This window comes from Eulemur rufifrons, chromosome 9 (assembly GCF_041146395.1).
Source record: "Eulemur rufifrons isolate Redbay chromosome 9, OSU_ERuf_1, whole genome shotgun sequence".
In the NCBI taxonomy this organism is placed as follows: domain Eukaryota; kingdom Metazoa; phylum Chordata; class Mammalia; order Primates; family Lemuridae; genus Eulemur; species Eulemur rufifrons.
Window position 1 is genome coordinate 1,803,813 of NC_090991.1, and position 26,864 is coordinate 1,830,676.

The 26,864-nt window shown below is 39.9% G+C and overlaps 1 protein-coding gene across 1 annotated transcript; it reads left to right on the plus strand.

The window, feature by feature from the left end:
* The first annotated feature begins 7 nt into the window (after positions 1-7).
* On the plus strand, positions 8-26,374 carry TTC19 (tetratricopeptide repeat domain 19). The gene is made up of 10 exons (XM_069481870.1): positions 8-380; positions 460-578; positions 2,563-2,673; positions 3,127-3,165; positions 3,860-3,916; positions 4,236-4,297; positions 6,930-7,024; positions 22,675-22,829; positions 24,206-24,368; positions 25,054-26,374. The coding sequence occupies exons 1-10, from the start codon at positions 8-10 to the stop codon at positions 25,185-25,187; spliced, it is 1,308 nt and encodes a 435-aa protein (XP_069337971.1). The 3' UTR covers positions 25,188-26,374.
* Positions 26,375-26,864: the final 490 nt, after the last annotated feature.

The following is a 26,864-nucleotide window of genomic DNA, read 5'->3' on the forward strand; positions in this document are numbered from 1 at the left end:
CCGTCGGATGATTGCGGCCGCCAGCCGGGGGCGGGGCGAAGCGGGAGTGGCGTCGGGGTGCGCCACGCGCATGCGGACGGCGACAGTGACGACTCCTCGTCGTCGCGGCCTGACCAATCCGGCGAGCGCTCGGCGCGGGTGGCGGGGCGCCCCGGCCTCGGCCGGGCCCGCAGTGCGCAGAGGACGGGGCGGGAGCATGTACCGGCTCCTGGGCCGGGGCCTGGGCCGAGGCCTCTTGCGGGCCGCAGGGCGGCGGGGCAGGGGCCTCTCGGCGCGCCCGTCTCCGGGGCTGGCCGGAGGCCCGGGGCCCGAGGTGCAGGTGCCGCCGTCCCGAGTCGCGCCGCACGGGGGGCGCCCGGGCCTGCTGCCGCTGCTGGCAGGTGAGGGGCGCGGCGGGGCTGGCCGGGCGGGGATGGGGGCGCGGGCCGGGCCCGGTGACCTCAGAGCCCCTTCCCGCAGCGCTCGCCTGGTTCTCGAGGCCTGCTGCAGCGGAGGAGGAAGAGCCCCAGGGAGCAGACGGGGCCGCTGCCGAGGACGAGGCCGAGGCCGAGATCATCCAGCTGCTGAAGCGAGCCAAGGTGAGGCGGCCCCTGGGCCCCGCGGCCTGCCGAGCGCGGCGGCCTCCGTGAGCGAGGTCGAGCGCTCGGGTTGATGCGCATTACTTTCTCCACCTTCCCGAAGAGTGCATGGAGGCTCCCAGGGCAAAACTGCCCGAGTGAGATCGGTTATCCGAGGGGGGATTAGAGTTGACTCTAAAGCCCACAGTAAAACCGCTACAGTCTCAAGTGCAAATGAAGATGGCACCTCAGGCATCGCTGTTTTATCCAAACAAAACATCAGGAACGTTTTGTAGCTGTTTTTATTGCTTAACCAGCCAAGCTGAAATGGCATAATTTTGCACATATATTGCGTCCTGAAAATGCAATTTAGTGTTGGTTATCTGATTTGATTTTTAAATTGTTTTTTCACCACATCGTTTTTTATATTCTCTTCTCTACTTCCCAAGTTATCTCATCTCTTTCGCTGGGCTAAATACTGATTTGATACCAACAAGGTACAAATTTGTATTCCCAGCCTGCAGTGTGCTACTGACATGCCATCTCCACTTTGAGACCTTACCTATCTCTCATATTTAACATGCCCGGAACTAAACTCTTGATTTTTTTTTCTTTTTTGAGACAGAGTCTCACTCTGTTGCCCGGGCCAGAGTGAGTGCCGTAGCGTCAGCCTAGCTCACAGCAACCTCAAACTCCTGGGCTTAAGCGATCCTCCTGCCTCAGCCTCCCGAGTAGCTGGGGCTACAGGCATGCGCCTCCATGCCCGGCTAATTTTTTCTATATATATTTTAGTTGGCCAGATAATTTCTTTCTATTTATAGTAGAGACAGGGTCTCGCTCTTGCTCAGGCTGGTCTCGAACTCCTGACCTCGAGCAATCCACCTGCCTCCCAGAGTGCTAGGATTGTAAGCGTGAGCCACCATGCCCGGCCTAAACTCTTTAATGCCTCTCCAATACATTCTTTCCATTTTCTCTTCACTACCATCAGTTTTTCAGCCTAGTAACCTCGTAATTATTCTTAAAATTGTGGTCCTTAACCATTGCCTCCCAGTACCCTTACAGTACAGCAACAATTCCTGTGCCAGAAAATTCAAAATGTTTCTCAAATCTGCCCCTTTTTCTCTATCTCCCCTGCTGTTGTCACACCAGTGCAAACCATCACTGCCACCGCCGGCACTCTGGTAGTCTTTCCTGCCCTCCTGTCACCCGACAATCTATTCTCCATGCAGCAACCAGAGTGATCTTTTAAAAAAAAAAAAATGTAAATTGGATTAAGTCACCTCCTTGCCTGAAAATTTTCAATGCGTTCCCACTGCATTTATGATAAAATACGAACTCCTTGCCTTGGTCTGCAAGACCCTACGTCGTCTAAACCAGCCTCCTTTGCCCACCCAGTTGGCAATGATCCTGTGGCTCACCATCCTTGCTGCTTCTGTTTCCTTGCATTTTTTCTGAAAAACCATTCTCTTCAGCTTATAGGGGCTTCATTCATTCTCCATCCTGTGGGTCATTCTCCCCAGTTCCTTATTTGGTTGACTCATTCTTACGCTTCCTCCCTCAGTTCAACTGTTACTTCCTTGGAAGTCTTCCCTGACTCCCATTTAGAGGAGACCCCTTACTACTGGTTTCCATTGCTTTTCCTCACAGCTCTTGTTAGTCGAAATTAAGCTTACTTTTCCTACATGGTCACCTCCAGCCTGTAGGAAGAGAGAAAGACAGGATGGAGGGCAAGTAGCTTCCTTATAAAGTATGACTAGTCACATTCCTTCTGCCTGCATCTCTTGGCCAAAACCTTGTCATATGGCCACACCTAGCTGCAAGGGAGGCTGACCTTTCTGTCACCTCTGTAGACAATGCCTGGTGCACAGTCGGGATTCAGTAAATGTCTGATGACTGAGTAGCTTCCTTCTGTGTGTTGGGATGTATGATTATCCACTTCTGTCTGCTAGCACATGCATCTGCTTTCTTATATTTCATCTTCTATCATTTTATCTTCTCTTTTCAGTTGAGCATCATGAAAGATGAACCAGAAGAGGCTGAGCTAATTTTGCATGACGCTCTTCGTCTTGCCTATCAGAGGGATAACAAGAAGGCCATCACTTACACTTATGATTTGGTAACTCTTGTAGCCCGTCTGAGCTACTGATGAGGAAGGGTGGATGTCAGGGAAAGGTTGTTAGTTCTGATTTATATTCCTAACCTTCAGGATGTCCTAAAACTCTTTTTTTTAAACTAAGTTTTCTTTTGGTTTCAATTTTTTTACCCTTAGGGTGTCACTTACATAAGACCTCTCAATTCCAGACCAAAAAGAAACCAATATCATTAGCATTTGTTTCTTCAGTGATGAGAGGACCTGGATTTGATTTGTCAACAAAGTATGTGCAAGCATTTACTTCTCACACCATTGCTGTACTGTGTTTCTAGCAGATTAATTGGTGACATGCTTTTCACTTTGAACTATTTTTATATGTAGAGGGTGGAAGCAAAAGGGCATCTTTAGTTTAAAGGGTTTAAAATAAGTGGGAACACAGCGCTCTAAACTGAAAAACAATTTGTAATTTGCTTTCAGATGGCCAACTTAGCATTTATACGGGGTCAGCTTGAAAATGTAAGTAAATCACTTTGTAGTATCTTGAATTTGTGAAGGATTAGCCTCAAGGGAATTGTAACAGTAGGGTACAAGCTAAGCTACTATAACAAAGAGACCCCAAAATACAGTGACTCAAACAGAATAGAGACGTATTTCTCTTTAGTGCATTAGTTCTCCCAAAGACAGAAGGCAGGTAGGTATAGGCACCTTTGCTCTCTGGTCCAGAAGCCCAGGTTCCTTCTAAAATAGTCCTCATCTGCATGGGTTAGTTGACTCACCTCCAGTCTGTAGGAAGGAAGAAAGAGGATGGAGGGCAAATTATAAAATATGATTTAAAAGTTCACATTCCTTCTGCCTGCATCTCTTGGCCAAAACTTTAATCACATGACCACACCTAGCTGCAAGGGAAGCTGATCTGCTAAAATTGAGAAGATTCTATAACTAAAAAGATGGATAGGAGAGTTAATATTGGGGACACTTTGCAGCCTCTGCCACAGTGAGTTTGGATGAGAGGTTTAAGGTACAAAGAGGATGTGGGGTCCTGATATTTTGATCTGTTTTCCCTTCACAAGGATACTTTTTTCTCTGTGTGTGAGTGTGTATGTATATGTGTTTTACAAGGAGTGATGCATCAGACTGGTACTTAAGAATCCAGGGTCATATAAGATAGTGGGGCCCAAGTAAAAGAAAAATCTTTTCCTTACACTTTTAGGCAGAACAGCTTTTTAAAGCAACAATGAGTTACCTGCTCGGAGGAGGCATGAAGCAGGTAAGGACATTGCCTAGTACTGGCCTCTCACTGAAGCAGTTTTCACAGGAGTCTTGCCTCCTGAAAACAAGCCCCCATCCCCCATTACGTGCTTTGGTCAAAAAAGGTGGATTTTTTTCCCTTTTAGATCTGTATAACGATTGCCAGTCTTTCACCAATGCCACAGTATGGTTGCTAAAGAATTCACAGTTGGTTAATTCCTCTAAAAGAATAAAGACTATGGCTTTGTGGCCAAAGTCATTCTAGAAGTTGATCTGAAATATTCCACGAGAAAATTTTACTTGTCATGAATTTCCTTCGTTTGTCTTTGTCCCAACAGGAAGACAATGCAATAATTGAAATCTCCCTAAAGCTAGCCAGCATCTATGCTGCTCAGAATAGGTAAGTATAGTCAGAATCTAAGTGCGGCAGCAGCCAGGGAGTCGGGATATGGGCAGAAAACTCTGACCCTGGGATGTTATGTAATCTTCATTTACCTGCTGATCATCTGGGTCTCGAAAATTCGGTGTCACACTCAAAGTGTCCCATACCTCATCATCGCAGTTACCAGGCTTTTCCGGTTTTGCCCCTGCTGTTTACAGGCCTCACATGGCCAGCTGCACGACAAATCTCATCAGGTTTTCTGTTTCTGCTTGAAGTGGGAAGGGAAGTTCAAGTTAGAACTTTAGCTCTTCCTAGAAGAGGAGGGAGCAATGTAAAAGCTGTTGGTTATAATTTACTTTGAAGAAGTCATTGCTGATACAACTATCAGCAAAAGAAGAAGTTAGGTGTAAAGTTGAAGATGAAAGAGTTGGTATGGGAGTATCTCAGTGGCTCATTCAGTAGACAGTGTTTTTACAGCATGTAGAGATGATCATAGCTAGGTTTTAGGAGGGAAAACATCTAGGAGTAGAGGGGAGACCTTTGGAAAAGTAGGACAGGAAATAGGTGCTATTTTTAAAATAGCAGTTAAGTCTACATTCTTACAAAGAAGAAAAAACCTGTCAGTTACATGAGAAGGCTTTAGAAAATAGTTTAGATGTGTGCAAAAGGCCAGGAACACCGTTGAGTGAGTGCCTTTCATTCCCTGTCAGTCTCTCTAGTTGGAATTCAGAAACGAAGTATCTAGGATATAAGCAGAGAACTCCTCTAGAGAGTTACATTTTGGGGTGAATTTTGGGAAAGACCTAGGACTTGCTTCCCTTGGGTTTCTAGTTGCTGCAGAAATTGGTGCCAGAAGTTTGGGGTGACATCAAGCCTGATGCCGTAGAATGGGTGCCCATCACGGACAGAGGCCCTGCCACTGTTCCTGCTTTCATAGTCATCAGCCCCTTTGTGCCCATCAGGACCTGTTTAGCCTCCTTGGATTTTGACTGACTAAGTTAGAACTTCTGAGGGCCTTCGACTTCAGGTCTTTTGAGAAGCTTTGAGCTTGGCCTATGCCAGGGAGGACTGCAGCTTGATCATTCTTGGAGGAGCAATGACAGGACTAGTTGCTGATGGAGTATGGACTCCTAGGGTAAGAAGCCCAAAGCTAATGAACACTGTCGAGTAAGACAAAGTCATAGTCTTTTAGAGGTGAAGGCTTGCGTAGCAGGCAGTAATACTTAGCCTCTTAGTTACTCTGTACTTTTCATTTTGTTTTATTAAGAGAAGCATCAGGCCAGAAAAGTCAGCCAGATCCCAAGGCTTAGAAAGGCTGATATGAGTTAGGAAGGGAGTTTTGCAGACCTTTTGATCTGACTGAGAGCATCTTGCGGGCGGCCTCCACCCGCCCAGTGTCCTGGCTGGAGAGGGCTCCTCTTCCCAAGGTTTGGGTCTGGGGAAGGAAAGGGATGCTTCTGTTCTTCTGAGAGTAGAGCAGAACCTGGGGCCATCAGTTCTCCCCTGGCAAAGCACTAGAAGAGAAAGATGAGCTTTGTGTTGCCACTTCTGGTAAGAAACTAGAGCCCAAACTGAAGAACAAGAACCAAAGCTGAGCTCCTGAATGAAGGAATTCTGTCATGTTCCTCGGAATCTCTTTATAAAAACCAGCAGAGTCAGCCTGCATGCTGGGGTTGACTGAACCCTCTCTAGTTGACGAAGGGTCCAGGGCTACAGAGTTGGGTAAAATGCCTTCTAGTGCCCTAGCTAGAGGTTCCATTTCTTTTCTTTTCTTTTTCTTTTTTTTTTTTTTTTTTGAGGCAGAGTCTCACTCTGTTGCCCGGGCTGGAGTGCCGTGGCGTCAGCCTAGCTCACAGCAACCTCAAACTCCTGGGCTCAAGCAATCCTCCTGCCTCAGCCTCCCGAGTAGCTCGGACTACAGGCACGCGCCACCATGCCCAGCTAATTTTATATATATATTTTTTTAGCTGTCCATATAATTTCTTTCTTTCTTTCTTTCTTTCTTTCTTTCTTTCTTTCTTTCTTTCTTTCTTTTTTTTTTGTAGTAGAGACGGGGCTCTCACTCTTGCTCAGGCTGGTCTTGAACTCCTGAGCTCAAAACAATCTGCCCGCCTCGGCCTCCCAGAGTGCTAGGATTACAGGCGTGAGCCACCACGCCTGGCCTAGAAGTTCCATTCTATAAAAGAAGCTTTTCTCAAAGACTTACAGCTTGGAAGAAGTATAAAGTGACCAAAGCTCCCCAGAAGCTGTATGAGGTTAGCAGTTGAATCCTCAGTGCAGGGTGGCCTGAGTCTCCATTCAGGCTTGTGTTGCTTTGAACAGGTGTAAGGCTTTCACACCTGGAGAAACCAACTCACTGGAGACTATTAGTGGGAGGTGATGAAAACTGCTGGTGATGTCAGTTATTAAAATTATGGCAGCTTTCCTAGCTCTTTATGTTACATTAAATGGATGGCTTAAAAAACAAACAAAAAAACCCCCACAAAAACTCCTGAGAAAAGGCAGATTGATACCCCTTAGGGACTGTAAGCAAAATTCCCTCTTCTCATTTTACACTTCCATACTGATCATGCTTAAATCTAAGCTGGAAAAATGAAGATAAAAGAGTTTATGAGAAGTAAATGGCCAATTACTGATCTTTGCTTTACAGACAGGAATTTGCTCTTGCTGGCTATGAATTCTGCATTTCAACTCTAGAGGAAAAAATTGAAAGAGAAAAGGAATTAGCAGAAGACGTTATGTCAGGTAGGAAAGCTGACTCTTTTCTGGACATTGCCTTTTCTCCACAAGGGGCTTTACGATTTCACGTTGAGAAAGGGAAAGATCCCTGAATCGTGAGAGGGAGAGTTAGCCATTTTGGAAAATAAGTGGCTATTTTTAAGGTCTCAGCAAAGAATTTGGAATAAGGTATTTGTTTTGTTTAAAATACTTGACCACTGTTTTGGTGTTTGTTTTTTTTTAAAACCCCATTGGTGACATGTTTATAATTTATCTGTTAACTTTTAGTTACATATAACCTCTGTAAAATTGGGAAGCAGAAAGGGAAGGTCTTTCTCTTGTCTCTTAGTTCAGCTACCAATCAAAAATGCTAATTGTTAATGATTATCTTTTGGCCCTAGATATACAGCAAGTTAAGAAAAAATAAGAGAAAGGTGTTTTTAACATGTTTTTAACAGTTCATCTTCACTCATTTTGGAGGCTAGGAACAGAATGGGATGGGCAGGAAGCTCCCTAGCTCTGGACCATTTCGTTTTCTTAAGTTGATGTATTGGGGAATTTTCAGATCTGACATTTATTTAATAACTCATTTCACACCTCTTTGCCAAGACTGGCAAGATGCTAGGGGTACAGCAGTCAACTCTATTGTTGTTAATGTAATATACCTTGAAAGAGATGTCTGTATCCAGTTGTTTTCCAGTTCTTCTCTTGAACATACAGTAGTGCCCCCCTATCTGCAGGTGATGTCCCAAGACCCCACAGTGGATGCCAGAAACCATGGATAATACTGAACCCTGTATACACTGTGTTTTTTCCTATGCATACGTAACTATGAGAAAGTTTAATTTATAAGTTAGGTACAGTGAGATTAACATCGATGTCTAACAATAAAATAGAACAATTTTAACATACTGCTAATTTCATGGATAGAAGATTCATTCTTATTGTAGCTCTTAGCAATCTCAGCACACGATTTTTTTTTCTTAAATCAAGAACTTTCATCTTTTCACTTAAGGAAAGCACTTTGTGGCTTCTCTTTGTCATACCTGAATTGCCAGCATCACTGCTTTTGTGCTTTGTGGCCGTTAGTAAGTAAAGTAAAGATTACTTGAGCACAAGCACTGCGATACTGTGAGTTTATCTGATAACTGAGACAGCTACAAAGTGACTAAGCGACTAATGGGTGGGTCGAGTATACAGCAGGGGCACACTAGACAAAGAGATGATGTACGTCCCGGGTGGGGCAGAGCAAGACAGCGCAAGATTTCATCATGCTACTCAGAATGGCATGCAGTTTAAATTTATAGATTATTTCTAGAATTTTCCATTTACTATTTCTGGACCACGGTTAACTGCAGATAACTGAAACCCTGGAAAGTGAAACTGTGGATAAGGAGGGACAACTGTACACCACTTTTTGTTCTCCGTTACTCCACTGAAGCCACCTTTATTAGGCACCAAATCCAGTAGTCACTTCTCAGTCCTTACTCACTAGCAGCTTTTACTCAGGTGATTACTATCTCCTACTGGAAACATTTTCTCTTGGCTTTGGGACACCTTGCTGGTGTCCTCCCCTTCTCCCCATGTCCAAATGTCGGCGCGCCTCAGGGCTGTCTCAGCCCTCTTTTCTTTTCTCTCTGCCCTCATACCCTAGGAAGTATCATTTAGTCTCATACCCGGTAAATATTAGATCTATGCCTTCAGCCCCAACTTGTTCCTCAGTGGCAACTTAGGGTGTGATTGCCTACCTGACACCTTAGCTTGAATGTCCAACAGTCATTTCACACCTCACATGTCCAAAATGGGTCCCCTCATTTCTACCACGCACAGACTGACTTCTCTGCTGGTCAGCCCCAGGCTAGTAACTGGTGCCAACATTTACCTGGTTGCTTTGGCCAAGAACCTAAGAATCATCCATGATTTCTTCCTCATTTCTCTTACCTAATCTATCAGCAAGTTATATTGGATGAACCATCAAAGTACATCCTGTCAGACCACATCTTATCTGGTTACTCTACCACTTTGGTCCAGGCCATGATTGGTTCTTGCCTGGATGCCTGTGATCATCTTCCAGGTTTTCCTGCTTCCTTCCCTTCACTCCCTCGCACAATCAAATATCCGTGCAACAGGCAATGGATCTTTTTAAGACCTCGTGTCTTTGCGTTGCCTTAGGAATAAATGCAGAGCCACGGTGTGGACCTGTAAGGCCCTGTGTGACTGTGGCCGCACCGCCCCCTGCTGCTCTCCCCTCTCATTCCTCTCAACACGCTGGTCTCGTTCTTGCGCATTCCAAGCCCAGTGCTAGCTCAAGGCCTTTTACTTGGTACTCTTGACGTTCCCTCTCCCATATCTTCCTCTGGCCAGTTCCCTTACTTTATTCAGGGCTGTGCTCAAATACCACTTGCTCAGAGAGGCCTACCCTGACAGTCCTCTCTTCCCACCTTAGTGTTGCTTTACTCCTTTGTCCTTCACTTTTCTTCATCACACTTGAAAGTAGAGGGGTGTGTGTTGTATGCTTGTGTTTGCTTTGTCACTGAGAGTATGTATTTTTATATATCTTTGGTCTTTGTCTTCCCTATCAAAGAGGAATAGAGACTTTATCCGTTTTGCTCACTGCCAAATGCTCGGTACCTAGAACAGTGCCTGGCACATAGTAGGGGCTCAATAATTATTGAATGAAAGAACAGAAGACCCAACAAAGACCAATAAGTAAATCCAGTTTCAGTGCAGTGTGGAAGTGTTCTAAGGAAATCCACAAAAAGTGTAAAAACAAGTCTCAGAGTCAATTAAGTGACTTTTCAACTATTCACACCCTTGCTGTCTTTCGTGTTATAGCATTGACTGTAGTTTCTTAACAATGTAAAGCTATGATTTTTACTCCAAAAGTAATGCCAGTTACTTACCACTGAAGAAAATTTTGCAAAGCACTCAGAAGAAAGTAAAGATCATCCACTGTTTGTTTTTTAGTGTGTCTTTTCAGGCGTTTTCCTCCCTGTGCGATTTACATTTTAAGAAATAAATTAGGGATCACATTGTATATTATTACTTTGGAACCTGATTTTTTAAAAATTTAGTAATATATTGTGCTAAAACCTTTTTTTCCCAGGCAAAGGAATTCTTATTGGACAGAGCAAGCAAATTTCTATTCTAAACGTTTTTACGTTTTACTAGTTATGCAATATAGAAAATGTGTTATTACATTAGTCTTCACTTTTTCTAGAGAAGAAATAAATTCCTACTCAATTTTGAACAAGCAAATCCATTATCAAATGCATGACTAACTCTACCCAAGATGACATTACTTAATATCACATTAAAAACTTTGTCTAGGGTAGTTTATTCTCTGTGTTCTAGATATATGTGTACTTACTGAAGAAATGCCCATAAAAAATCAAGCGAAAACTTCAGTTACAAAGCAGTCTAGTTAAGAGAAGCCTAATTTTCCAACATATGCAGATTAAAGATAGGCACACATAGAACAAGGGCTGAATAACAGATATCAGAGTGTAGACAGGAATTCTCTCTGCTTGGGAATTTATATTTTGTGTTTTTCTCAATATTCTGTAATTTTTTATAACAAGTTTTTATTTTTCTTTTTAGAATTAATTTCTAATGTTACCTATATATTACAAAAGGTCAAATAGTATTACAAGACTTAATTTAAAATAGCATTTCCCTGTAATCCCGGCACTTTAGGAGACCGAAGTTGGGAGTATCACTTGAGGCCAGGAGTTCAATCAAGACCAGCCTGGCAACATAGCCAGATCCCACCTCTACAAAATATAAAAAAATTAGCTGGTCATGGTGGTGTGCACCTATAGTCCCAGCTACTTGGGAGGCTGAGACAGGAGGATCTCTTGAGCTCAGGAGTTTGAGGTTGCTGTGAGCTACGATTGTGCCACTGCACTCTAGCCTGGGCGACAGAGCGAGACCGTCTCTAAAAAGTAAAATAGCATTTCCTTGCCACCTCACCCCATCCATTTTCAACTCTTAACCAATTTGTTCTGGTATTTACCTTCACATTTCTAAATAACATACAAAATTGCTATTTCTTGGTTTATTTTCATAATTGACTGACTTTATGGAAAAGTGAAGACTTGGTGCAGGTTCTGGTTGAGTCTCCATTATGAATATATAAACAGTGTCAGCTGCTGAGCCAAATAATGTGATCGCAGAATTATATTTCCTTTTGTGTATAACCTTTTTTCCCCTCTGGAGTTAACTAACTATTTTTGTTGTTTGTTTTTTTATGTATAGCTATCTTCAGTTCCTAAATTTTTCCGCTGTTTGAAGCACATATTAGCTCACTTACGGTGGGCATGGCTGGCCATAGGCAGTCTTCATCCTTTCTTGTGCTCGGTCACTTACCACTTTTTTCTCGGCTTTTCGTCTCCCACAATTTTTTAGTATCTCTCATCTCCCTTAATTCTTGACTTTTGTTATCCTTGTAGCTTTGTATCTTTTTCATCCCTTAACTTTCATTTTAGTGATATTTTGGGAAGGAGTATAGAGAAATGCATGTGTTCACTCCAGAACGGTAGATTATATAGTAGTCTAGTCTTATGTTAATGGACATCATGGTGTCCAGACCTGTTTCTTGAGAGTAGATTCTTAGCACTGAAATTTCCAGGTCAAAAGTTGCACGTTTTAAGGTTGTTGATGACTGTTGTCAAATTGCCCTTGAAAGGACTGTGTCAGTTTACATTTCCTGGTTTTGCTACTTACTCACTTTGTTACTTTTGTCAAATTAGTTAATCCTTATGTGCTTTGGATCCTCAGTGATTAAGAGTAATACTCTCGGCCGGGCACGGTGGCTCACGCCTGTAATCCTAGCACTCTGGGAGGCCGAGGTGGGCGGATCGTTTGAGCTCAGGAGTTCGAGACCAGCCTGAGCAAGAGCGAGACCCCACCTCTACTAAAAATAGAAAGAAATTATATGGACAGCTAAAAATATATATAGAAAAAATTAGCCGGGCATGGTGGCGCATGCCTGTAGTCCCAGCTACTCGGGAGGCTGAGACAGGAGGATCGCTTGAGCTCAGGAGTTTGAGGTTGCTGTGAGCTAGGCTGACGCCACGGCACTCACTCTAGCCTGGGCAACAGAGTGAGACTCTGTCTCAAAAAAAAAAAAAAAAAAAGAGTAATACTCTCATAGGACCTTTAGGAGGGTTGAGTTAATATATATAAATCTTTTAGAATAATGCATAATACACAGTAGCTGCTCAAAAAGTATTAACTTATTTTTATTATGGTGGTAAGGCTGTGTGCCCCTTCTCTTCCAAACCCATTAATTTTTATAACCTTTGTCAGCTTAATAATGTGGTTTTAATGCATTATCTGGTATTTCTTTGAGAAGCAGTGTGGTTTATCTTTTATTGGTGCTTTTTTGTAAGGATATTAACCTTTTGTCTCTTGGGTTCCCCTCTCTATTTGTGCTTATAGAATTTTTTTTTTAATGAAAAGGGAATGTGAAACTAACATTTGTATAGTTTAAGGAATTACGAAACCAGGCAGTGACGCAGCATTACCAGTACCTTTGCAGTTCTTCGTACCCAAGATACTGCTCTTCCGAATCCTGTCGGTGTCACTTACTTGCTTTTTTTAATTTTTACCTCTGTGACCCTTAAGATATCATTTAATTTTTGCATGTTTCTTTTTAAAATTTATATAAATGAATCACATAGTATATATTCAGTTTAGGGCATTTTTATGATGTGCATGAGTCTTTAATCTTTTTGGAATTAGATCTGAATTCATTTATGTTTATTTCCTTTCCTTTTGTTAATGTTTAATCAAGTAGCTATTCTGTCCCAGGTATTGTTCTAGGATTCGAATAGCAGCAAATAAGGCAAAAGCCCTTGCTCTTCTACAGCTTAATGCTTAGAAAGGTATTTTTTAACCTTGAAATCAGAAAAATATTTGCCCATCTTTCTTTCTGATTCTCTGTTTTTTTCCTTTTCTTTATTTCTAAACAGTTTTAACATTTAACTTTTTAATACATGTAAAATTTATCTTGGTGTGTGAAGTTGGTAGCTAATTTCTTAAAGATAATAAATCATTATTATATACGAATTATTAATAGCATATACTTGGGCTTCTCTGAGAGTTTTCCAATTCTTATGTATTCATCTGATAAGTCTTATACAGTATACATTGTTTGAATTATATGGATTACATATTTGAGTTATATGGTAGTATAACTGTCATAAGCTTCTTTTGCATAATTTCTTCCCATTTTTCACTAAATTTTCCCGTTAATTTTAGATATTTTCCACATGAATTTTAGAATCATCTTGTCAAGTCCCCAAAGTACTTTGAGACGGAATTATTAGATTTACATTATATTAAGTTAGTTTTGGGAGATTGCTGTCTAAGTTAGCATACTTTTGACTACAAATAGCAGAAAATTTTGACTAAATTAGGTTAAACGGTAAGGACACGTGATATCTCAGGGAACCGGCAGTTCAGCAGTAGGGGGCAAGCTATTGAGTGAGCCTGATGCGTGGTTCGCTGAGATCATGAAGCCTCGGGTTCTTTCCATCCTTCCTCACTCAGTGAGTTGCCTTCTCCCCATACTCCACTTGTGGTTGAAAAGTGACTATAGCGGTTCCCAGGAATCTCATACAGAAATGGAAAAGGAGACTTCTTTGATGTTTCTCTTGGGATCAAGGTAATCTTTCCTGGAAGTCCCCAAGTAGATTTATCTGTACTTCTCATTGGCTGGAATTGGGTCACATGGCATTCCTAGTCCTTGGCAAGAAAAGTGGGATTATCATTATTGGCTAACAGTGATGTATCTATTTGTAACTGAGGATGGGAGTCCCCTCTGCTTGAGTTATGTGAGAAAAGAACAGATACCGAGACAAACAGCTGCTCTACCAGCAAAGGCAGATCTTTGTAATATTGAATCTTCCTACTGAGGAATGTGGTATAGCTCCTGCTTATAGTTTTTTTCGTATAGATGTGACAGCTATTTATTAAATAACTGGCCACTTTACTGAACTCTTTGCTTTCAGTTGATATTCACACTATTTCCAGACTTCAATCATGGTACAGGTCGAACATCCCAAATCTCCCAAAATCCGAAACTTTTTGAGTGCCCACATGACACTCAGAGGAAATGCTCATTGGAGCATTTTGGATTTTGGATTTTCAGATTTGTGATGCTCAACAGTATGTAAAGCAAATATTCCAAAATCAAAAAAAATCTGAAATACTTTTGGTCTCAAGCATTTTAGATAAGGAATATTTAACTGTAATTGTTTCCTTTCAGGTAGTTATACTTCTATCTCACTCTCCTGCCTTTATTAAACTTAGTTCATTGGCTGTACCTTTAGATCAATAGTAGATAATAGTGGTGATAGGCAACTTAGTCTTATGTCTAATTTGGTACCAAACTATATGAATAATTATTATATTATATATCCAGAGCAGACCAGGCTTGCGTGTAGATTATTCAGTACCTATATACTGCTATATAGTATTTAATGCTAATATTTATAACTTTGGCATTTATTTTCTTATGTGAGATCCACAGGTTATTTCTTGTATTGTCATTGTAGGATTCATTAATGTGATAAAATTGGGATGCCTTCTGTATATTCTGCTCTGGAATAGGTATGGATATTGCACTGAAGTGATCTGTTCCTTGAAAGTCGTGGTATCTATGATACCATATAGACCAGATGTCCTTTAGAGTTCATTCTCTGGCAGCCTTTTTCTTCTTTCTTGATTACTCATATATTTTTTCCATTTTCTTTATTTAATTTCAATACCTAGAACAATGCCAAGCACGTAGTAAGCATAAATAGCTGTTAAATAAAGGAATGCATGGGAAAGAATTTGAGAGAGCCATTGATTTCCTAGAGGAACTTTCTCAAGGAATTAGTTTTTTAAAGCATAAGCCACGATACTTTTGTGAGATCATATTCTTTTACCAGTTCATAAATTTATGGATTTATTTCTTTTTAAATTAGTAAAAAGATGCCATTGATTCCTTCCTCCTTTCCTTGAAAGTCTGCATTCATTTTCACATTTTATTTTTTTTTTAATTTGTATTTATTTATTTTCGAGACAGAGTCTCGCTTTGTTGCCCGGGCTAGAGTGAGTGCCGTGGCGTCAGCCTAGCTCACAGCAACCTCAAACTCCTGGGCTTAAGCGATCCTCCTGCCTCAGCCTCCCAAGTAGCATTTTCACATTTTAAATAATCAAACATTTCTGGAAATTTGAAGTATTTTTGGTGACATATTATTTGGTTTCATGAGTGCTTGAAGTCTGGAGCCTGAGTTCAAATTCTGGTTCTGCCACTTGTTAGCACTGTTACTATGGGCAAGTTATTTAACTTCCCTGTTCAGATACTAGTAGAACCTATCTCATGAAGTTGTTATGAGAATTAAATGCTCTAGGACTGTGACTAGTACTCATTAAGCACTATTTGTAAGAGTTGGTGGAAGATAATATGTTTGTTAACCTAATTTATTACATGGTTTGGCTCCTGTATTTACCACTCCCAAGTTATAAAGGAGCTTCCTGGCTATTGTATTCATAGTTTCTCTTGGTTTTTGCTAATTTTGTTGATCTATTCCAAAAGCCAACTTTTGGTTTCTTTAGTTTTCTTTTATTGCTTTTCTATTTTCTGTTTCACTTATTTCCACTCTAATCTTTACTGTGTCTGTCCTGCTTGCTTTGGGTTTATTTTGCTTTTTTCTAATTTCTTAGGTAGAAGATTAGGTTATTGATTTAAGATTTTTCTTCTTTCCTAATACAGGCATTTACAACTATAAGCTTTAGCTGCATCCCATACATTTTAGAATGTTGTGTTTTCATTTTCTTCTTTTTTTTTTTTTTCCTTTTTTTTTGTGAAATGATTTTGCTCTGTTGCCGAGGGCTAGAGTGCTATGGTGTCATTACAACTAACTGCAACCTTAAACTCCTAGCCTCATGCGATCCTCCTGCCTTGGCCTCCGAAAGTGCTGGGATTACAGACGTGAGCCACCATGCTTGCCTGTTCAAGTCTTTTGTATCATTACTGATTTTTGTCTAGTTCTAGATAAATTTTTTTCATGATCTTTTTTGTTTATATATGTATTTCTGTGCTCTGTTTAAACAGTCCCAGATATATATCTTTATTGTGAATTATCCCTTCATCAGAAAAATGATTTTTCCCTATTTAAAGTATTTGTTAAAAATTCTTGTTTTACATTGTCTACTGTATCTTACTCTTAAACTTTTCTGAGACATTTTTCATTGTGTTTTTTGTATAAGGCTGTGGTTGGACTTTTTAAAACCTGAGTATCATTGTCTTGTGATAGAAAATCATTTTTTTAATTAATATTGACAGTGATACTTGATCTAATTTTGCATTTAAATAATGCTTTAGGTTGGGTGTGGTGGCTTATACCTGTAATCCTAGCACTTTGGGAGGCCAAGGCGGGACAATTGCATGAGGCCAAGGAGTTCAATAGTAACCTGGGCAACATAGAGAGACCTCATCTCTACAAAAAACCCAGAAAAATTAGCGGGGCAGAGTGGCATGTGCCTGTAATCCCAGCTACTCAGGAGGTTGAGCCAGTTGGATCGCTGGAGCCCAGGAGTTTGAGTTTGAGGGTGCAGAGAACTATGACAATGCCACTGCACTCTAGCCCAGGCAACAGAGGACACCCTGTCTCCAAAAAAAAAGCTTTCCATTTTTGTTACTTCCTTTATTTTCAGTCCCTCCCTATAGGGACTTTTCCTTCACTAACCTCCATTTATATTTTGGAGGGAAGGCATATATATTATTTTCAGTTCTATAAGGAGTAAACTAAAAATTTCCTTAAGACATATTAGACTCATTTGAGAAAAAAAATTTGTTTTCAGTTTCTTCTGTAATATTTTAACATCTCTTGCATTTCCCTCACTTGTTTATTCTCTATGATCTGGAATTTAAGAGTAATGGAATTTATTGCAGAGAATTCTGAAGCCAGCCTATTTGCCATGTTTTGTAGGTAGCCTGTTTTATCCTGCCTGGATGCTTTGTTAGAGTCAGAAATTACAGCAGCATAAGGTCAGGTTAGTTCATGAAAATTGCCTGGTCCATGGTGAGCCTTCATTTTTAAGATATACTTGTGAGCTTCTGTAGTCTGTCTTTGATTATTGCTTCTGTTCTATTTGCTCTGGAATGTCGTTAACCTATATGTTGGCCTCTTTTTTCTCTTTCTTATTAATCAGTTTTCTCATCTATATTTGAGGAATTTCTTCAGTTTGTATTCCACATTACTGATTTATTATTCAGAACAGTTCTGTGCTTTTCTTTTTCTGATGTATTTTTTTAAACAAGAGATTTCAAGCAAAAGTAAAATGTAGAGAATTTAACAAATACCTGTATACCTTCCCTTCAGCTTGGCCAGATTTCAGCATTTTACCTTATTTACTTCAGAATTTTTTTTTTTTTGTACGTTTAAATCCTATGTACTCCTCCTTGCGTAGAGTTACCTATCCTGAAGTTGGTCTTGTTTGCCTACTTGTAATATTTGTATATATCGACAAACAATATACAATAGGGCAAATATATTTTTAAACTTTATATAAATGGCGTCATACTGTACAATTGTTTCTATTTGCTTTTTTCAGTCAACATTTTGTGGAGATTTATCCCTGTTGATTATTAACACAGAGGCCTTGTTTGCTTGTCAAACTGCATGTCTGCTGAGTTACACCTGTCTAGAAGGGGTGACTTCCTCTAACACATTAACTGCCACGTGAGTTGTATTTAACTCATGCTAGTTTTGAGCCTGAGGCCTGGTCAAGCAAGCATCCGAAGACTCAATTCTCCGAAACAAATTCAATAAGTATGTTGTGAGTCACATACAACTCAAGTGGCATGCAGTGTAAAAACTAATTCTAGTGCTGCATGAGTTGCATATAACTCACCCACAGAAAACAATAAATACAATTTTCATTAAATTAAAAAAGATCATTTTGTTTTTGAAGTTTTTATTCTATTTTTGTAATAAAACACCGTGGCCCCAGGGAAAAAAGGTTTTTTTTTTCCTAGTGTGGCAGCCAGTGTGTTAATCCACTGGGGTGAGGGGTGAGGGATGAGGTTGAGCCTTTTTTCCACTCTCACAAGAGGTGATACAGGCTAGAAATGTCCCTGTCTGGTTCATTTACTACAATTGTGGTACAGTATTCCACTGTGTGATTTATACTACAGTTCTTCTGCTGGACATGTAATATTGCTCTATGTTTTGCTAGGGAAAATACTTCATTGAATATTCTTGGACCTGTGTCTGTGTACACAACTTCAAGATACTCCCTGGAGTATGTACCTAAGAGTAGAATTGATTAGAGTGCATATACCAAATTGCGTAACAAAGTGGTTTTTACCAGTTTACACTTTCACTGTCAGTGTATTAGTGCTGCTGCTCTCTGCATATCCTTGTTATTGTCAGACTTTTCGATAATCTGGTGGGTTTTAAAAGGAATTTCATTGTGGTTTCAGTTAGTGAAATAGAATATCTTTTCATGTCTTTGTTGGCTATTCAGATTACCTGCTCTGAAAATTGTTTCTTCATGTCCTTTACTTTTGTTTTTGAAGGGTTGTCCTCAAATGATTTCTAAGAGTTACTTATTTTATAGTTTTGTGGGTTACCTGTCTCTTCATGGCTTATCTTTTCATTTTAGGGCATTTAACATAGGTTAAAATTTGGATGTTAATTGAATCTTTTGATATTTTCCTTTATATTTTGTGTTTTCTGTCTTGTTTGATTTGTGATGACATCTCTATATCAAGTTTTTGTAAATTCATTGGTGCTAATATTGTTTAATTGTATATATAATTAATTTTACTTTCATTATATCTTTTCCATATTTAGTTCCGTACCTTTAGGTTTTTAATTCTTTTTCTTTGTTTATTCGTTCAACCATTCAGTGCCTGTTACATGCCAGACACACTAGACACTGAGATACAGCTATAAATGAAATAGTCACTGTCTCATGGAGCTCCGTTTCTAGTGGCGGAAGGACACATAATTTTTTTTTTTTTTTTTGAGACAGTGTTTCGCTCTGTTGCCCAGGCTAGAGTGCCATGGCGTCAGCCTAGCTCACAGCAACCTCAAACTCCTGGGCTCAAGCGATCCTCCTGTCTCAGCCTCCCGAGTAGCTGGGACTACAGGCATGCGCCACCATGCCCGGCTCATTTTTTCTATATATATTTTTAGTTTTCCAGCTAATTTCTTTCTATTTTTAGTAGAGATGGGGTCTCGCTCTTGCTGAGGCTGGTCTCGAACTCCTGAACTCAAATGATCCTTCCACCTCTGCCTCCCGGAGGGCTGGGATCACAGGTGTGAGCCACTGTGCCCGGCTGGAAGGACACATAACAACACTATCTAGTAAGTTGGTATGTCCCAAGATGACTAAGTGCTGTGTAGATATGCTTGTGAAGGAATACGTACACAGGGAATGTGCTGGAGCAGTGTGCTGTTTACAGAGGGGTCGGGGCAGGCCTCGTTGGTAAGAAACCTAGAGGATGGGAGGGAGGGAATAAGCCAAATGGCTGCCAGGGAGGGACAGGCAAAGGACACGTGCAAGGCCCTGAGGTGGAGCACGCTTGACTTACAAGCACATGCTTTCCACTTTGGGTTTCAGCTTCTAATTTCTGGCTCTTGGGATTTCCTTCTCTTGGGAGCTCAGCTATGCATGCAAAAGATGTTATATTTTATCTAACATTTCCAAGGTATTTGAAGCAGAACGGTTTCAGATTGTCACATACAGCCTTAAGTTAGAGTCTGCTTTACTCCCTTCACTACATTTAGTGCCTTGGGAAGTGCTGGTCAATTGACTAACAAAGACATTTGGTTTAGCAGAAATTCTAGGATGTTCCTAGAACTTGAGAGCAATTACCTTTAGTTTCAAAGCCCCCTATAGACTTCCCTTTATTGTTATTGGTGGTTGGGGGATAGGGGAGAATTAGAGATGGTTCTTTTACTAATGGGTCATCTGCACTGTTTTTATAATGCATGTAAATGTTCCAGTACTTTACCAAATTCTTTTTTAGTCTGTATTTATGTAAACCTAATGGGATATACTGATAAATTAAAGATACTTGGCCATTCTTATATGCATTCTTGTATGTAAATGATGCTTGCTCATCTTCTTAGACATTTGAGTATTCCATTTGCTAATATTTTGAGTAAAAATTTCTGTAATGAATTGATTATAGTTAACTCATCTTTTTCTGTGATTAGAAATTTATGAAAGAATTATTTATAATTTAAGTTTGAAGAATAAATATGCTTCAGGTTCAAATAATACTTTGAGGTTTCTGTATGAACAATTCCAATTTATTTCTCAGTTGTTATTAACGCTGATTTTTTCTTATCTAACTTCTAACAGTTTTTATGTTAATATTTCAAGAACCATGATTAAATAAATCACTTAGAAAAGGAACTCTTTTGGGAGGACTTTATTAAATCTGTGAAATTTTCTCTTAACTTGGCAGTATACTAAAGATTTTATTATGGAGCTTTTTTTCTTACAAGTTATAGCACATTTGTTTATCAAAAATATTTCCATTTTTATTGTCAGAATGTGCTATTAACTTAAAATTAAAAAATACTTTTTTTTTTTTTTTTTTTGAGACAGAGTCTCACTCTGTTGCCCAGGCTAGAGTGAGTGCCGTGGCGTCAGCCTAGCTCACAGCAACCTCAAACTCCTGAGCTCAAGCGATCCTCCTGTCTCAGCCTCCCGAGTAGCTGGGACTACAGGCATGCGCCACCATGCCCGGCTAATTTTGTCTATATATATAAAAAATACTTCTTAATGAAAAATATTATAACTAAAATTGTACCTCATTAATTATGTTTTCTAAAAAGCTGGACTGCCTTTTCTTCCAGTGTACTACTTATTTGATGACGGGGGTACTTACTCTATTTCCACTAGAATTGCTTGTCATTTTATTCTTATACTTTTGAAGTGATACCATTGAACATGTCTGCTAATTGTAAAATGTAAAAAGAGCATATTTTTTAAAAGTATAGAAACGTTTAAAGGGAATACATATCCCAGAAATAAGATTTAGCAGTCATTTTTGGAGCATATAGTATCCAGCATTGGAATGATCAAACAATGTTCTGGGATATTTTTGGTATGTGGTTAACATTTTTCCTTGTCTTGAAATATTCTCATAGAACATGGCATTTAGTACCTGTGTGATATTCTAAATCTTATCCAATTTATTACAAATTGCTTATCTTCTTGGACTTGTTTGTACTTGAAGGGACAGAGTTTTATCTCCATTATATAATCATTTATCTCGCAATATTTAATATTGTTACTTTATAAGTTTTTGCTTAGTGTTTTAAAATATGCTCATAGTTAGACATTTTTTTATTTTAGTATTCCCTTTGAATTGAGAATATAGTATTTTTACATGTGGTATTCACTGGTGCCATCTTATGTTTTGCTTTTTTATATGGGTTATTGTTTAGAAATTAATACATTTTATATTTATAAAAATTTTCATGTTATATTTCTGTGAAAATAAATTTGTAAGGCAGTCTACTTAAAACTACTCCTAATTTCATTTTAAGAAGATGATTATTGGCCTTTTCTGTATAACTAAGCAAAAGCAACTATTTTAACTTTAGATTTCTACTTAAAGAAGAAAAGTTTAAATTTTTCACTTTCACCCTCTGGTGTTATTCCAACAGTTGTCCTCATCCACTACAGCGACATTGTTTCATTTAAACTGTCTCTTCAATAACTGGTCATAGTGTCCGTTGGTAATATTTGTAGTCTTAAATGCTGTATGTCGTTTGCGATAGTTCTTAAAAGTAAAACTATGGAGGGAAAGGGTTTGATATAATAGCTTTGCTGGTAGATAGACCCAACTGAACATAACTACCGGAGTGTCTAATAGTTTTGTTACATAGATTATTTGAGGTAACCTCTTTTTCTAGTCCTTTATGTGAACATTGGCTTTCCACTGAGTTGTTTGCAGAATTTCCATATATTCCTGCTCATTACTGTTTCTCCATTATTTGTATCATCTTTCAGAAGTCTCTACTTGTGTAAGTTGATACTGGTTACTGTTCTCTAGATCTGTGTTCTCCAATTCTTTTTATCTGGTGTTAGGTGTTAAGTTTGTGCTTTTGCAGACATTGTATCGCCAATTCTGCACTGTGTTGAAGGGTGCTACATCATTGTGGCCTTTATTATTTGAAAAATGGATTAACTTTAAAAAATTTTAGTTGTTTAAATTTGGCTTGCGACTTTCCATTTCAGGATTCTGAGTGCTCTCTGGTTTCTTACTGCATTGTCTTTTTATACCTTAAAGGTTTTTCATTGTTCCTAGACTTTTTGTTAACTCATTCTTTGGTTTTATCTTCATCTGTTTCTGCTGAATATTATTAGGTTCAAACTGAAAATAATATTCTACATTTTAGTTGACGTGTGGACTCAGTCTGCATAACTGGGGGAAGGTCCATGATTCCAGCTAGTCTGGCATATGTCACTTAATTGGATGGTAATCCACCTAAATTGTCTCCTTTCAGTGTAAGGTTAAGAGTACATCTAAGTGACATGAAAAATTCATTGGGTCCCATACTGTTAAAATATTTGATAACAGTGACGATTTGGATAGGTTGGCTAATTCTCTGCCTTGATTTTACATCCCAGCAATGCTCTTCTCTCTTTAGCGGAAGACAAAGCCAATACCCACCTCCTCCTGGGCATGTGCTTAGATGCCTGTGCTCGCTACCTTCTGTTCTCCAAGCAGCCATCACAGGCACAAAGGATGTATGAAAAAGCTCTGCAGATTTCTGAAGAAATACAAGGAGAAAGACACCCACAGGTAAGGGAGAAAACATTAGAAGAGGGACTATGTAAAATAAAGGCTTCAAAACTGAAGGGGTAAAATGCCACACTCATTGGGAAGAGAAGAGCAGATGGTGCTAGTTTGAGGAGGAAGTCCTAGATCTTCCTCCTCATGCCCCAGTCTCTTCATTTTCTTACTACCAGTCCCCCTTCCTCCAACTACTTGTTTCAAACAGGATTTGGGACTGCTGATCGATTACTGGGTCTGCCCAGAACTTTTTGCATGAGTCACGGTTACTCAGCAGACCAACCTTTCTACAAGGCAGGTCTAGCCAGGCTCCCTTGCACTTTTGTGGCTTCAAAGGGCACAGCGTAGCATTTCAGAGTGGGGCCTGTAAAGCCCTGTGAGACCCTTATAAGGAACTGGCTAATACATGAATCTCCTTATTTTCCTTGCCCCATAGTTAAAATGGCAGAAGGTGGGGAAGGAAGAAAGGACTGCATTAAAAAACTTTTAAACCACTGACATAGGACAGAATTTAAGTACAGCATGTAAAGCTTTATCTCAGAACACTAAACACAATAAAGCCATCTGGGTCTCTTCTCTATCAAAGTTAGAGGTAAAGGAGTGGACCACTTTGTCTATGAATACCTGCCACCTGCAACATAGGACACAAAAATTTAACTGAAAGTGTCCCAAAGCTGGGGTGTAGTAGTTGGGTAGGACGTGTTTTGAAAGAAAAGGGAGTTTGAACTATAAATTATCTCTGGGAAAGGGATTTAGGACTTATTACAGGGCCGCTTAATAGAGTATATTTGAGGAATTAAAAAAAAAAAGGGCAAGCATGGAATTCAAATCACCAAGCACTAGAATCATGGAGCTTTCAGCATGGCTTCAGTAGGGAAGAAGGTATAGAAGCCTGCCTCTCATAGTCCCCAAATTTTAAAAACTCTTAGTGGGCATTTTCCCAATATAGATGATGTATTTCTTCTCTTAGATGTGCCTCGGGGTTACCGGCAGGAATGACAATGCAGTAAGGGGCCGGAGGCAATCAAACCATAGGAGACTGGCTTCTCAAAATTGCTGAACCTGAAATGGGGTCATACAGCTCCTTTTGCTGTTATTTTTCATTTGGTGCTTCCAATTTGATAATTAGTTGATTAACAAATGATGTTCATCCTGTTCCCTAATTTCTAGATTTATATCATTTTCCAGAGGATCACGTTGACCACTGTACAATTGCGAATAACAAATGCCCACAATTTGTTAAAGGCTGGTACCCCTCACCTTTATGGAATGCTAGGAAAGATGAAATAAATCTTAAGAGTGTATTTCACAGTTTGGTAAACTCCATGTTAACATTCCGTGTTGATGTGTTTTTAAAGAAAAGCTGTCTTTTCTTTTATATATAGACCATTGTGCTGATGAGTGACCTGGCTACTACCCTGGACGCACAGGGCCACTTTGATGAGGCCTATATCTATATGCAGAGGGCATCAGATCTGGCAAGACAGATAAATCATCCCGAGCTACACATGGTGCTCAGCAATCTAGCTGCAGTTTTGATGCACAGAGGTAGGTAGCAATGAAACTTGACTGACTCGCTTTAGGGAGGGACGCCACTGGATTCATAAATTTCTGAAATGGTGTGTAGGGAGGGCAGGGGGCAATGAGGAAACTGCTAAATGAAAAGGCTGGTTGAATAAGGGCAGAAAAAGAACGTACGTCAGGCTGAAGTACTGCTGTGTGCAATTCATAGAACTTCTGTACGCCTGCACTGGCCTGCTCAGAGAAAACCCTGCAGTGACAGCACCTTGTTTCTGTAGTACTTTACAGATTTCTAAACGTTTTCCCAATTACAGTGTGTTTCTCATAGTGCTCCAGTGAGGCTGGTACGATAGGGAATATCGGTCTGACATACATTTCTGAATGTCAGCACTCTATGCCATACTGCTCGGGGCTTCTCCCATGATTTTCAGGTCTGTTACATGTCCTGCCAGTAGTGAAATCCTTGGCTAATCAAGGGCCTAAGGGTAGAGTGGGAAGGACAGGTAGGAACCCCACCTCACTCAGTCACCTCGGCCAGTACCAGCCTCTCTGTGCCAGCTTGTCGCATGAGGTTGAAATGAAGCCGCACCAGGCTGTCGCTTGCTAAGCACACAGCAAATGAGACCTGTATCCTCATTAGTGCTTTCTCTTCAGAACCACTTTGAAAACATACGTTTTCTTCTTATTGTCCCTTCTCTCTGGGTTATTTTAGAACGATATACACAAGCAAAAGAGATCTACCAGGAAGCACTGAAGCATGCAGAGCTGAAAAGAGATGAGATTTCTATACAGCACATCAGGGAAGAGTTGGCTGAGCTGTCCAGAAAAAGTACACCTTTGACTTAATTTTATCAAGCTCTAAATCCATTCTTGCTGTAGGGAGAATAATTTCTAGTAACCCAGAAGAATTGCTATCATCCTAGTCTCTGTGGCACCCAGTCAATGGCTTAAATCCTTTGTTCTTGATATTCAGGTTTCCTCAACTTAGTTTTGGTGAAGGACAGGTTGTACACACTGCCATTTTTGTTTTTTAAAGGAAAACCACTTTCAGTCCTTACTGACATGACCTTTGGGACCGCTGTCCAGTGATGTCTCAGTTGTAACATACGAGTAGGTGCTGCTCCTGCCCATCTGAGTATAACGCAAGAAGGGCTGGTTTTTCTCTAGGGTGTGGGTGTGTTAATTCAGCCTGGCATTCCTACCAGTAAGATCTTGGCCGCTGATTTGCTGCCCTTGCTTCTCTGACTCTATCAATATCAGACAGACAGACCAGAAGTACCTGTCTCAAGGCAAAGGGGAATTAATGGTGAGTTGTTTTTCTTATAATCTATTTCATGAAGCACAGTATGGGGTTTAATGCATAAAGGAGGAAAAGTAGTATCTTAATTTGTCACCAGCATCCTGTACGCAGTCTTGGAGTGGGATTTAGGCACCTGAAGCATAGCACCCATTTGACTGGAAGTGAACCATATGTGTCTAAGTTATATATAAGTATTAAAAAATGGGGGTGGGAGAAGGAATGATGTAAACTCTTGTCTGTCAGTGTTACCTGAACACCTGACTTCCTTTGCAACCTTGGTCACACAACCGAGCCATCTCAAGTACTCTTTAAAATTCAGCCTGCACCGTAAACCTCTGACTCAGAATGGGGCTCTGCAAGTGTAGTATTTATAAAAACTCCCAGTTACTCTGATCGGCACCACTGCTGTAGTAGACCTACTGACCTGAATCCTAGTCCTGGCTTTTTCATCTTGGATTTCAATATCCTCATCTGTAAAATGAGATTATTTTTTAGCTGTGGGAGAAGGTTATTTAGTCAGATGACTTTAAATGAATAGACTGCTATGTTGAAAGAGCTTATCACACTGCCTCAAACATAGACAGACATTCTTACCTCAACCTCAGCAGTCTTACAAATAAATAGTTTTCTAGTACCACGAACGAATACTAATGTTGTTGGTTTGCCTGTCAGGAGGGATGTGAGTGGGACTGATAAACTGATATTTTTGGTTTGTATGTACATACTGGAAGAATCTTTTCATAATAAACTAGAAACTATACAACAATATTGTTATGTATTCCAATAATCTTTGAGTTTCTCATAAAAAATAACTTACCGAAGAATTAATAAAGTACCAAAAATCCTGAGGTAAAAATCCTCAGAGATTAGACTGAAACTAGAATTTTGTATTTTGCAGATGTAAATTTCTTCGTCCTGTTTAAGCTCATATATTATTTAACCACCCAGCTAATTCCTTTAATCAAGTTAGAGAGATAAGATATAATACAAATCAGATTGAGTTTCAGTGCAACCCAGTCTTAATGATTTTTTTTTTTTAATTAATGTCAACCACTCACCTTCTGCGCTGAGAATGTTTTTACCTTTTCACAATTGCAGAGGTTACTGAAAGTTAGGTTTTTTTACTCCCAAGTTTTATTTATTTTTAATTCTCCACAGTGATTCAGAGTTCATGGTCCCATTGCTGGAAAAACTGTGGGAGTTTTCAGAAGGAAATTCTCTTC

Excerpts from the sequence above, each read along its gene's own strand:
- TTC19 (XM_069481870.1), top strand. The coding sequence starts at position 8 with ATGATTGCGGCCGCCAGCCGGGGGCGGGGCGAAGCGGGAGTGGCGTCG. Across the intron at positions 381-459 it reads CCTGCTGCCGCTGCTGGCAG|CGCTCGCCTGGTTCTCGAGG; the intron begins GTGAGGGGCGCG and ends CCCTTCCCGCAG. Across the intron at positions 3,166-3,859 it reads TACGGGGTCAGCTTGAAAAT|GCAGAACAGCTTTTTAAAGC; the intron begins GTAAGTAAATCA and ends TTACACTTTTAG.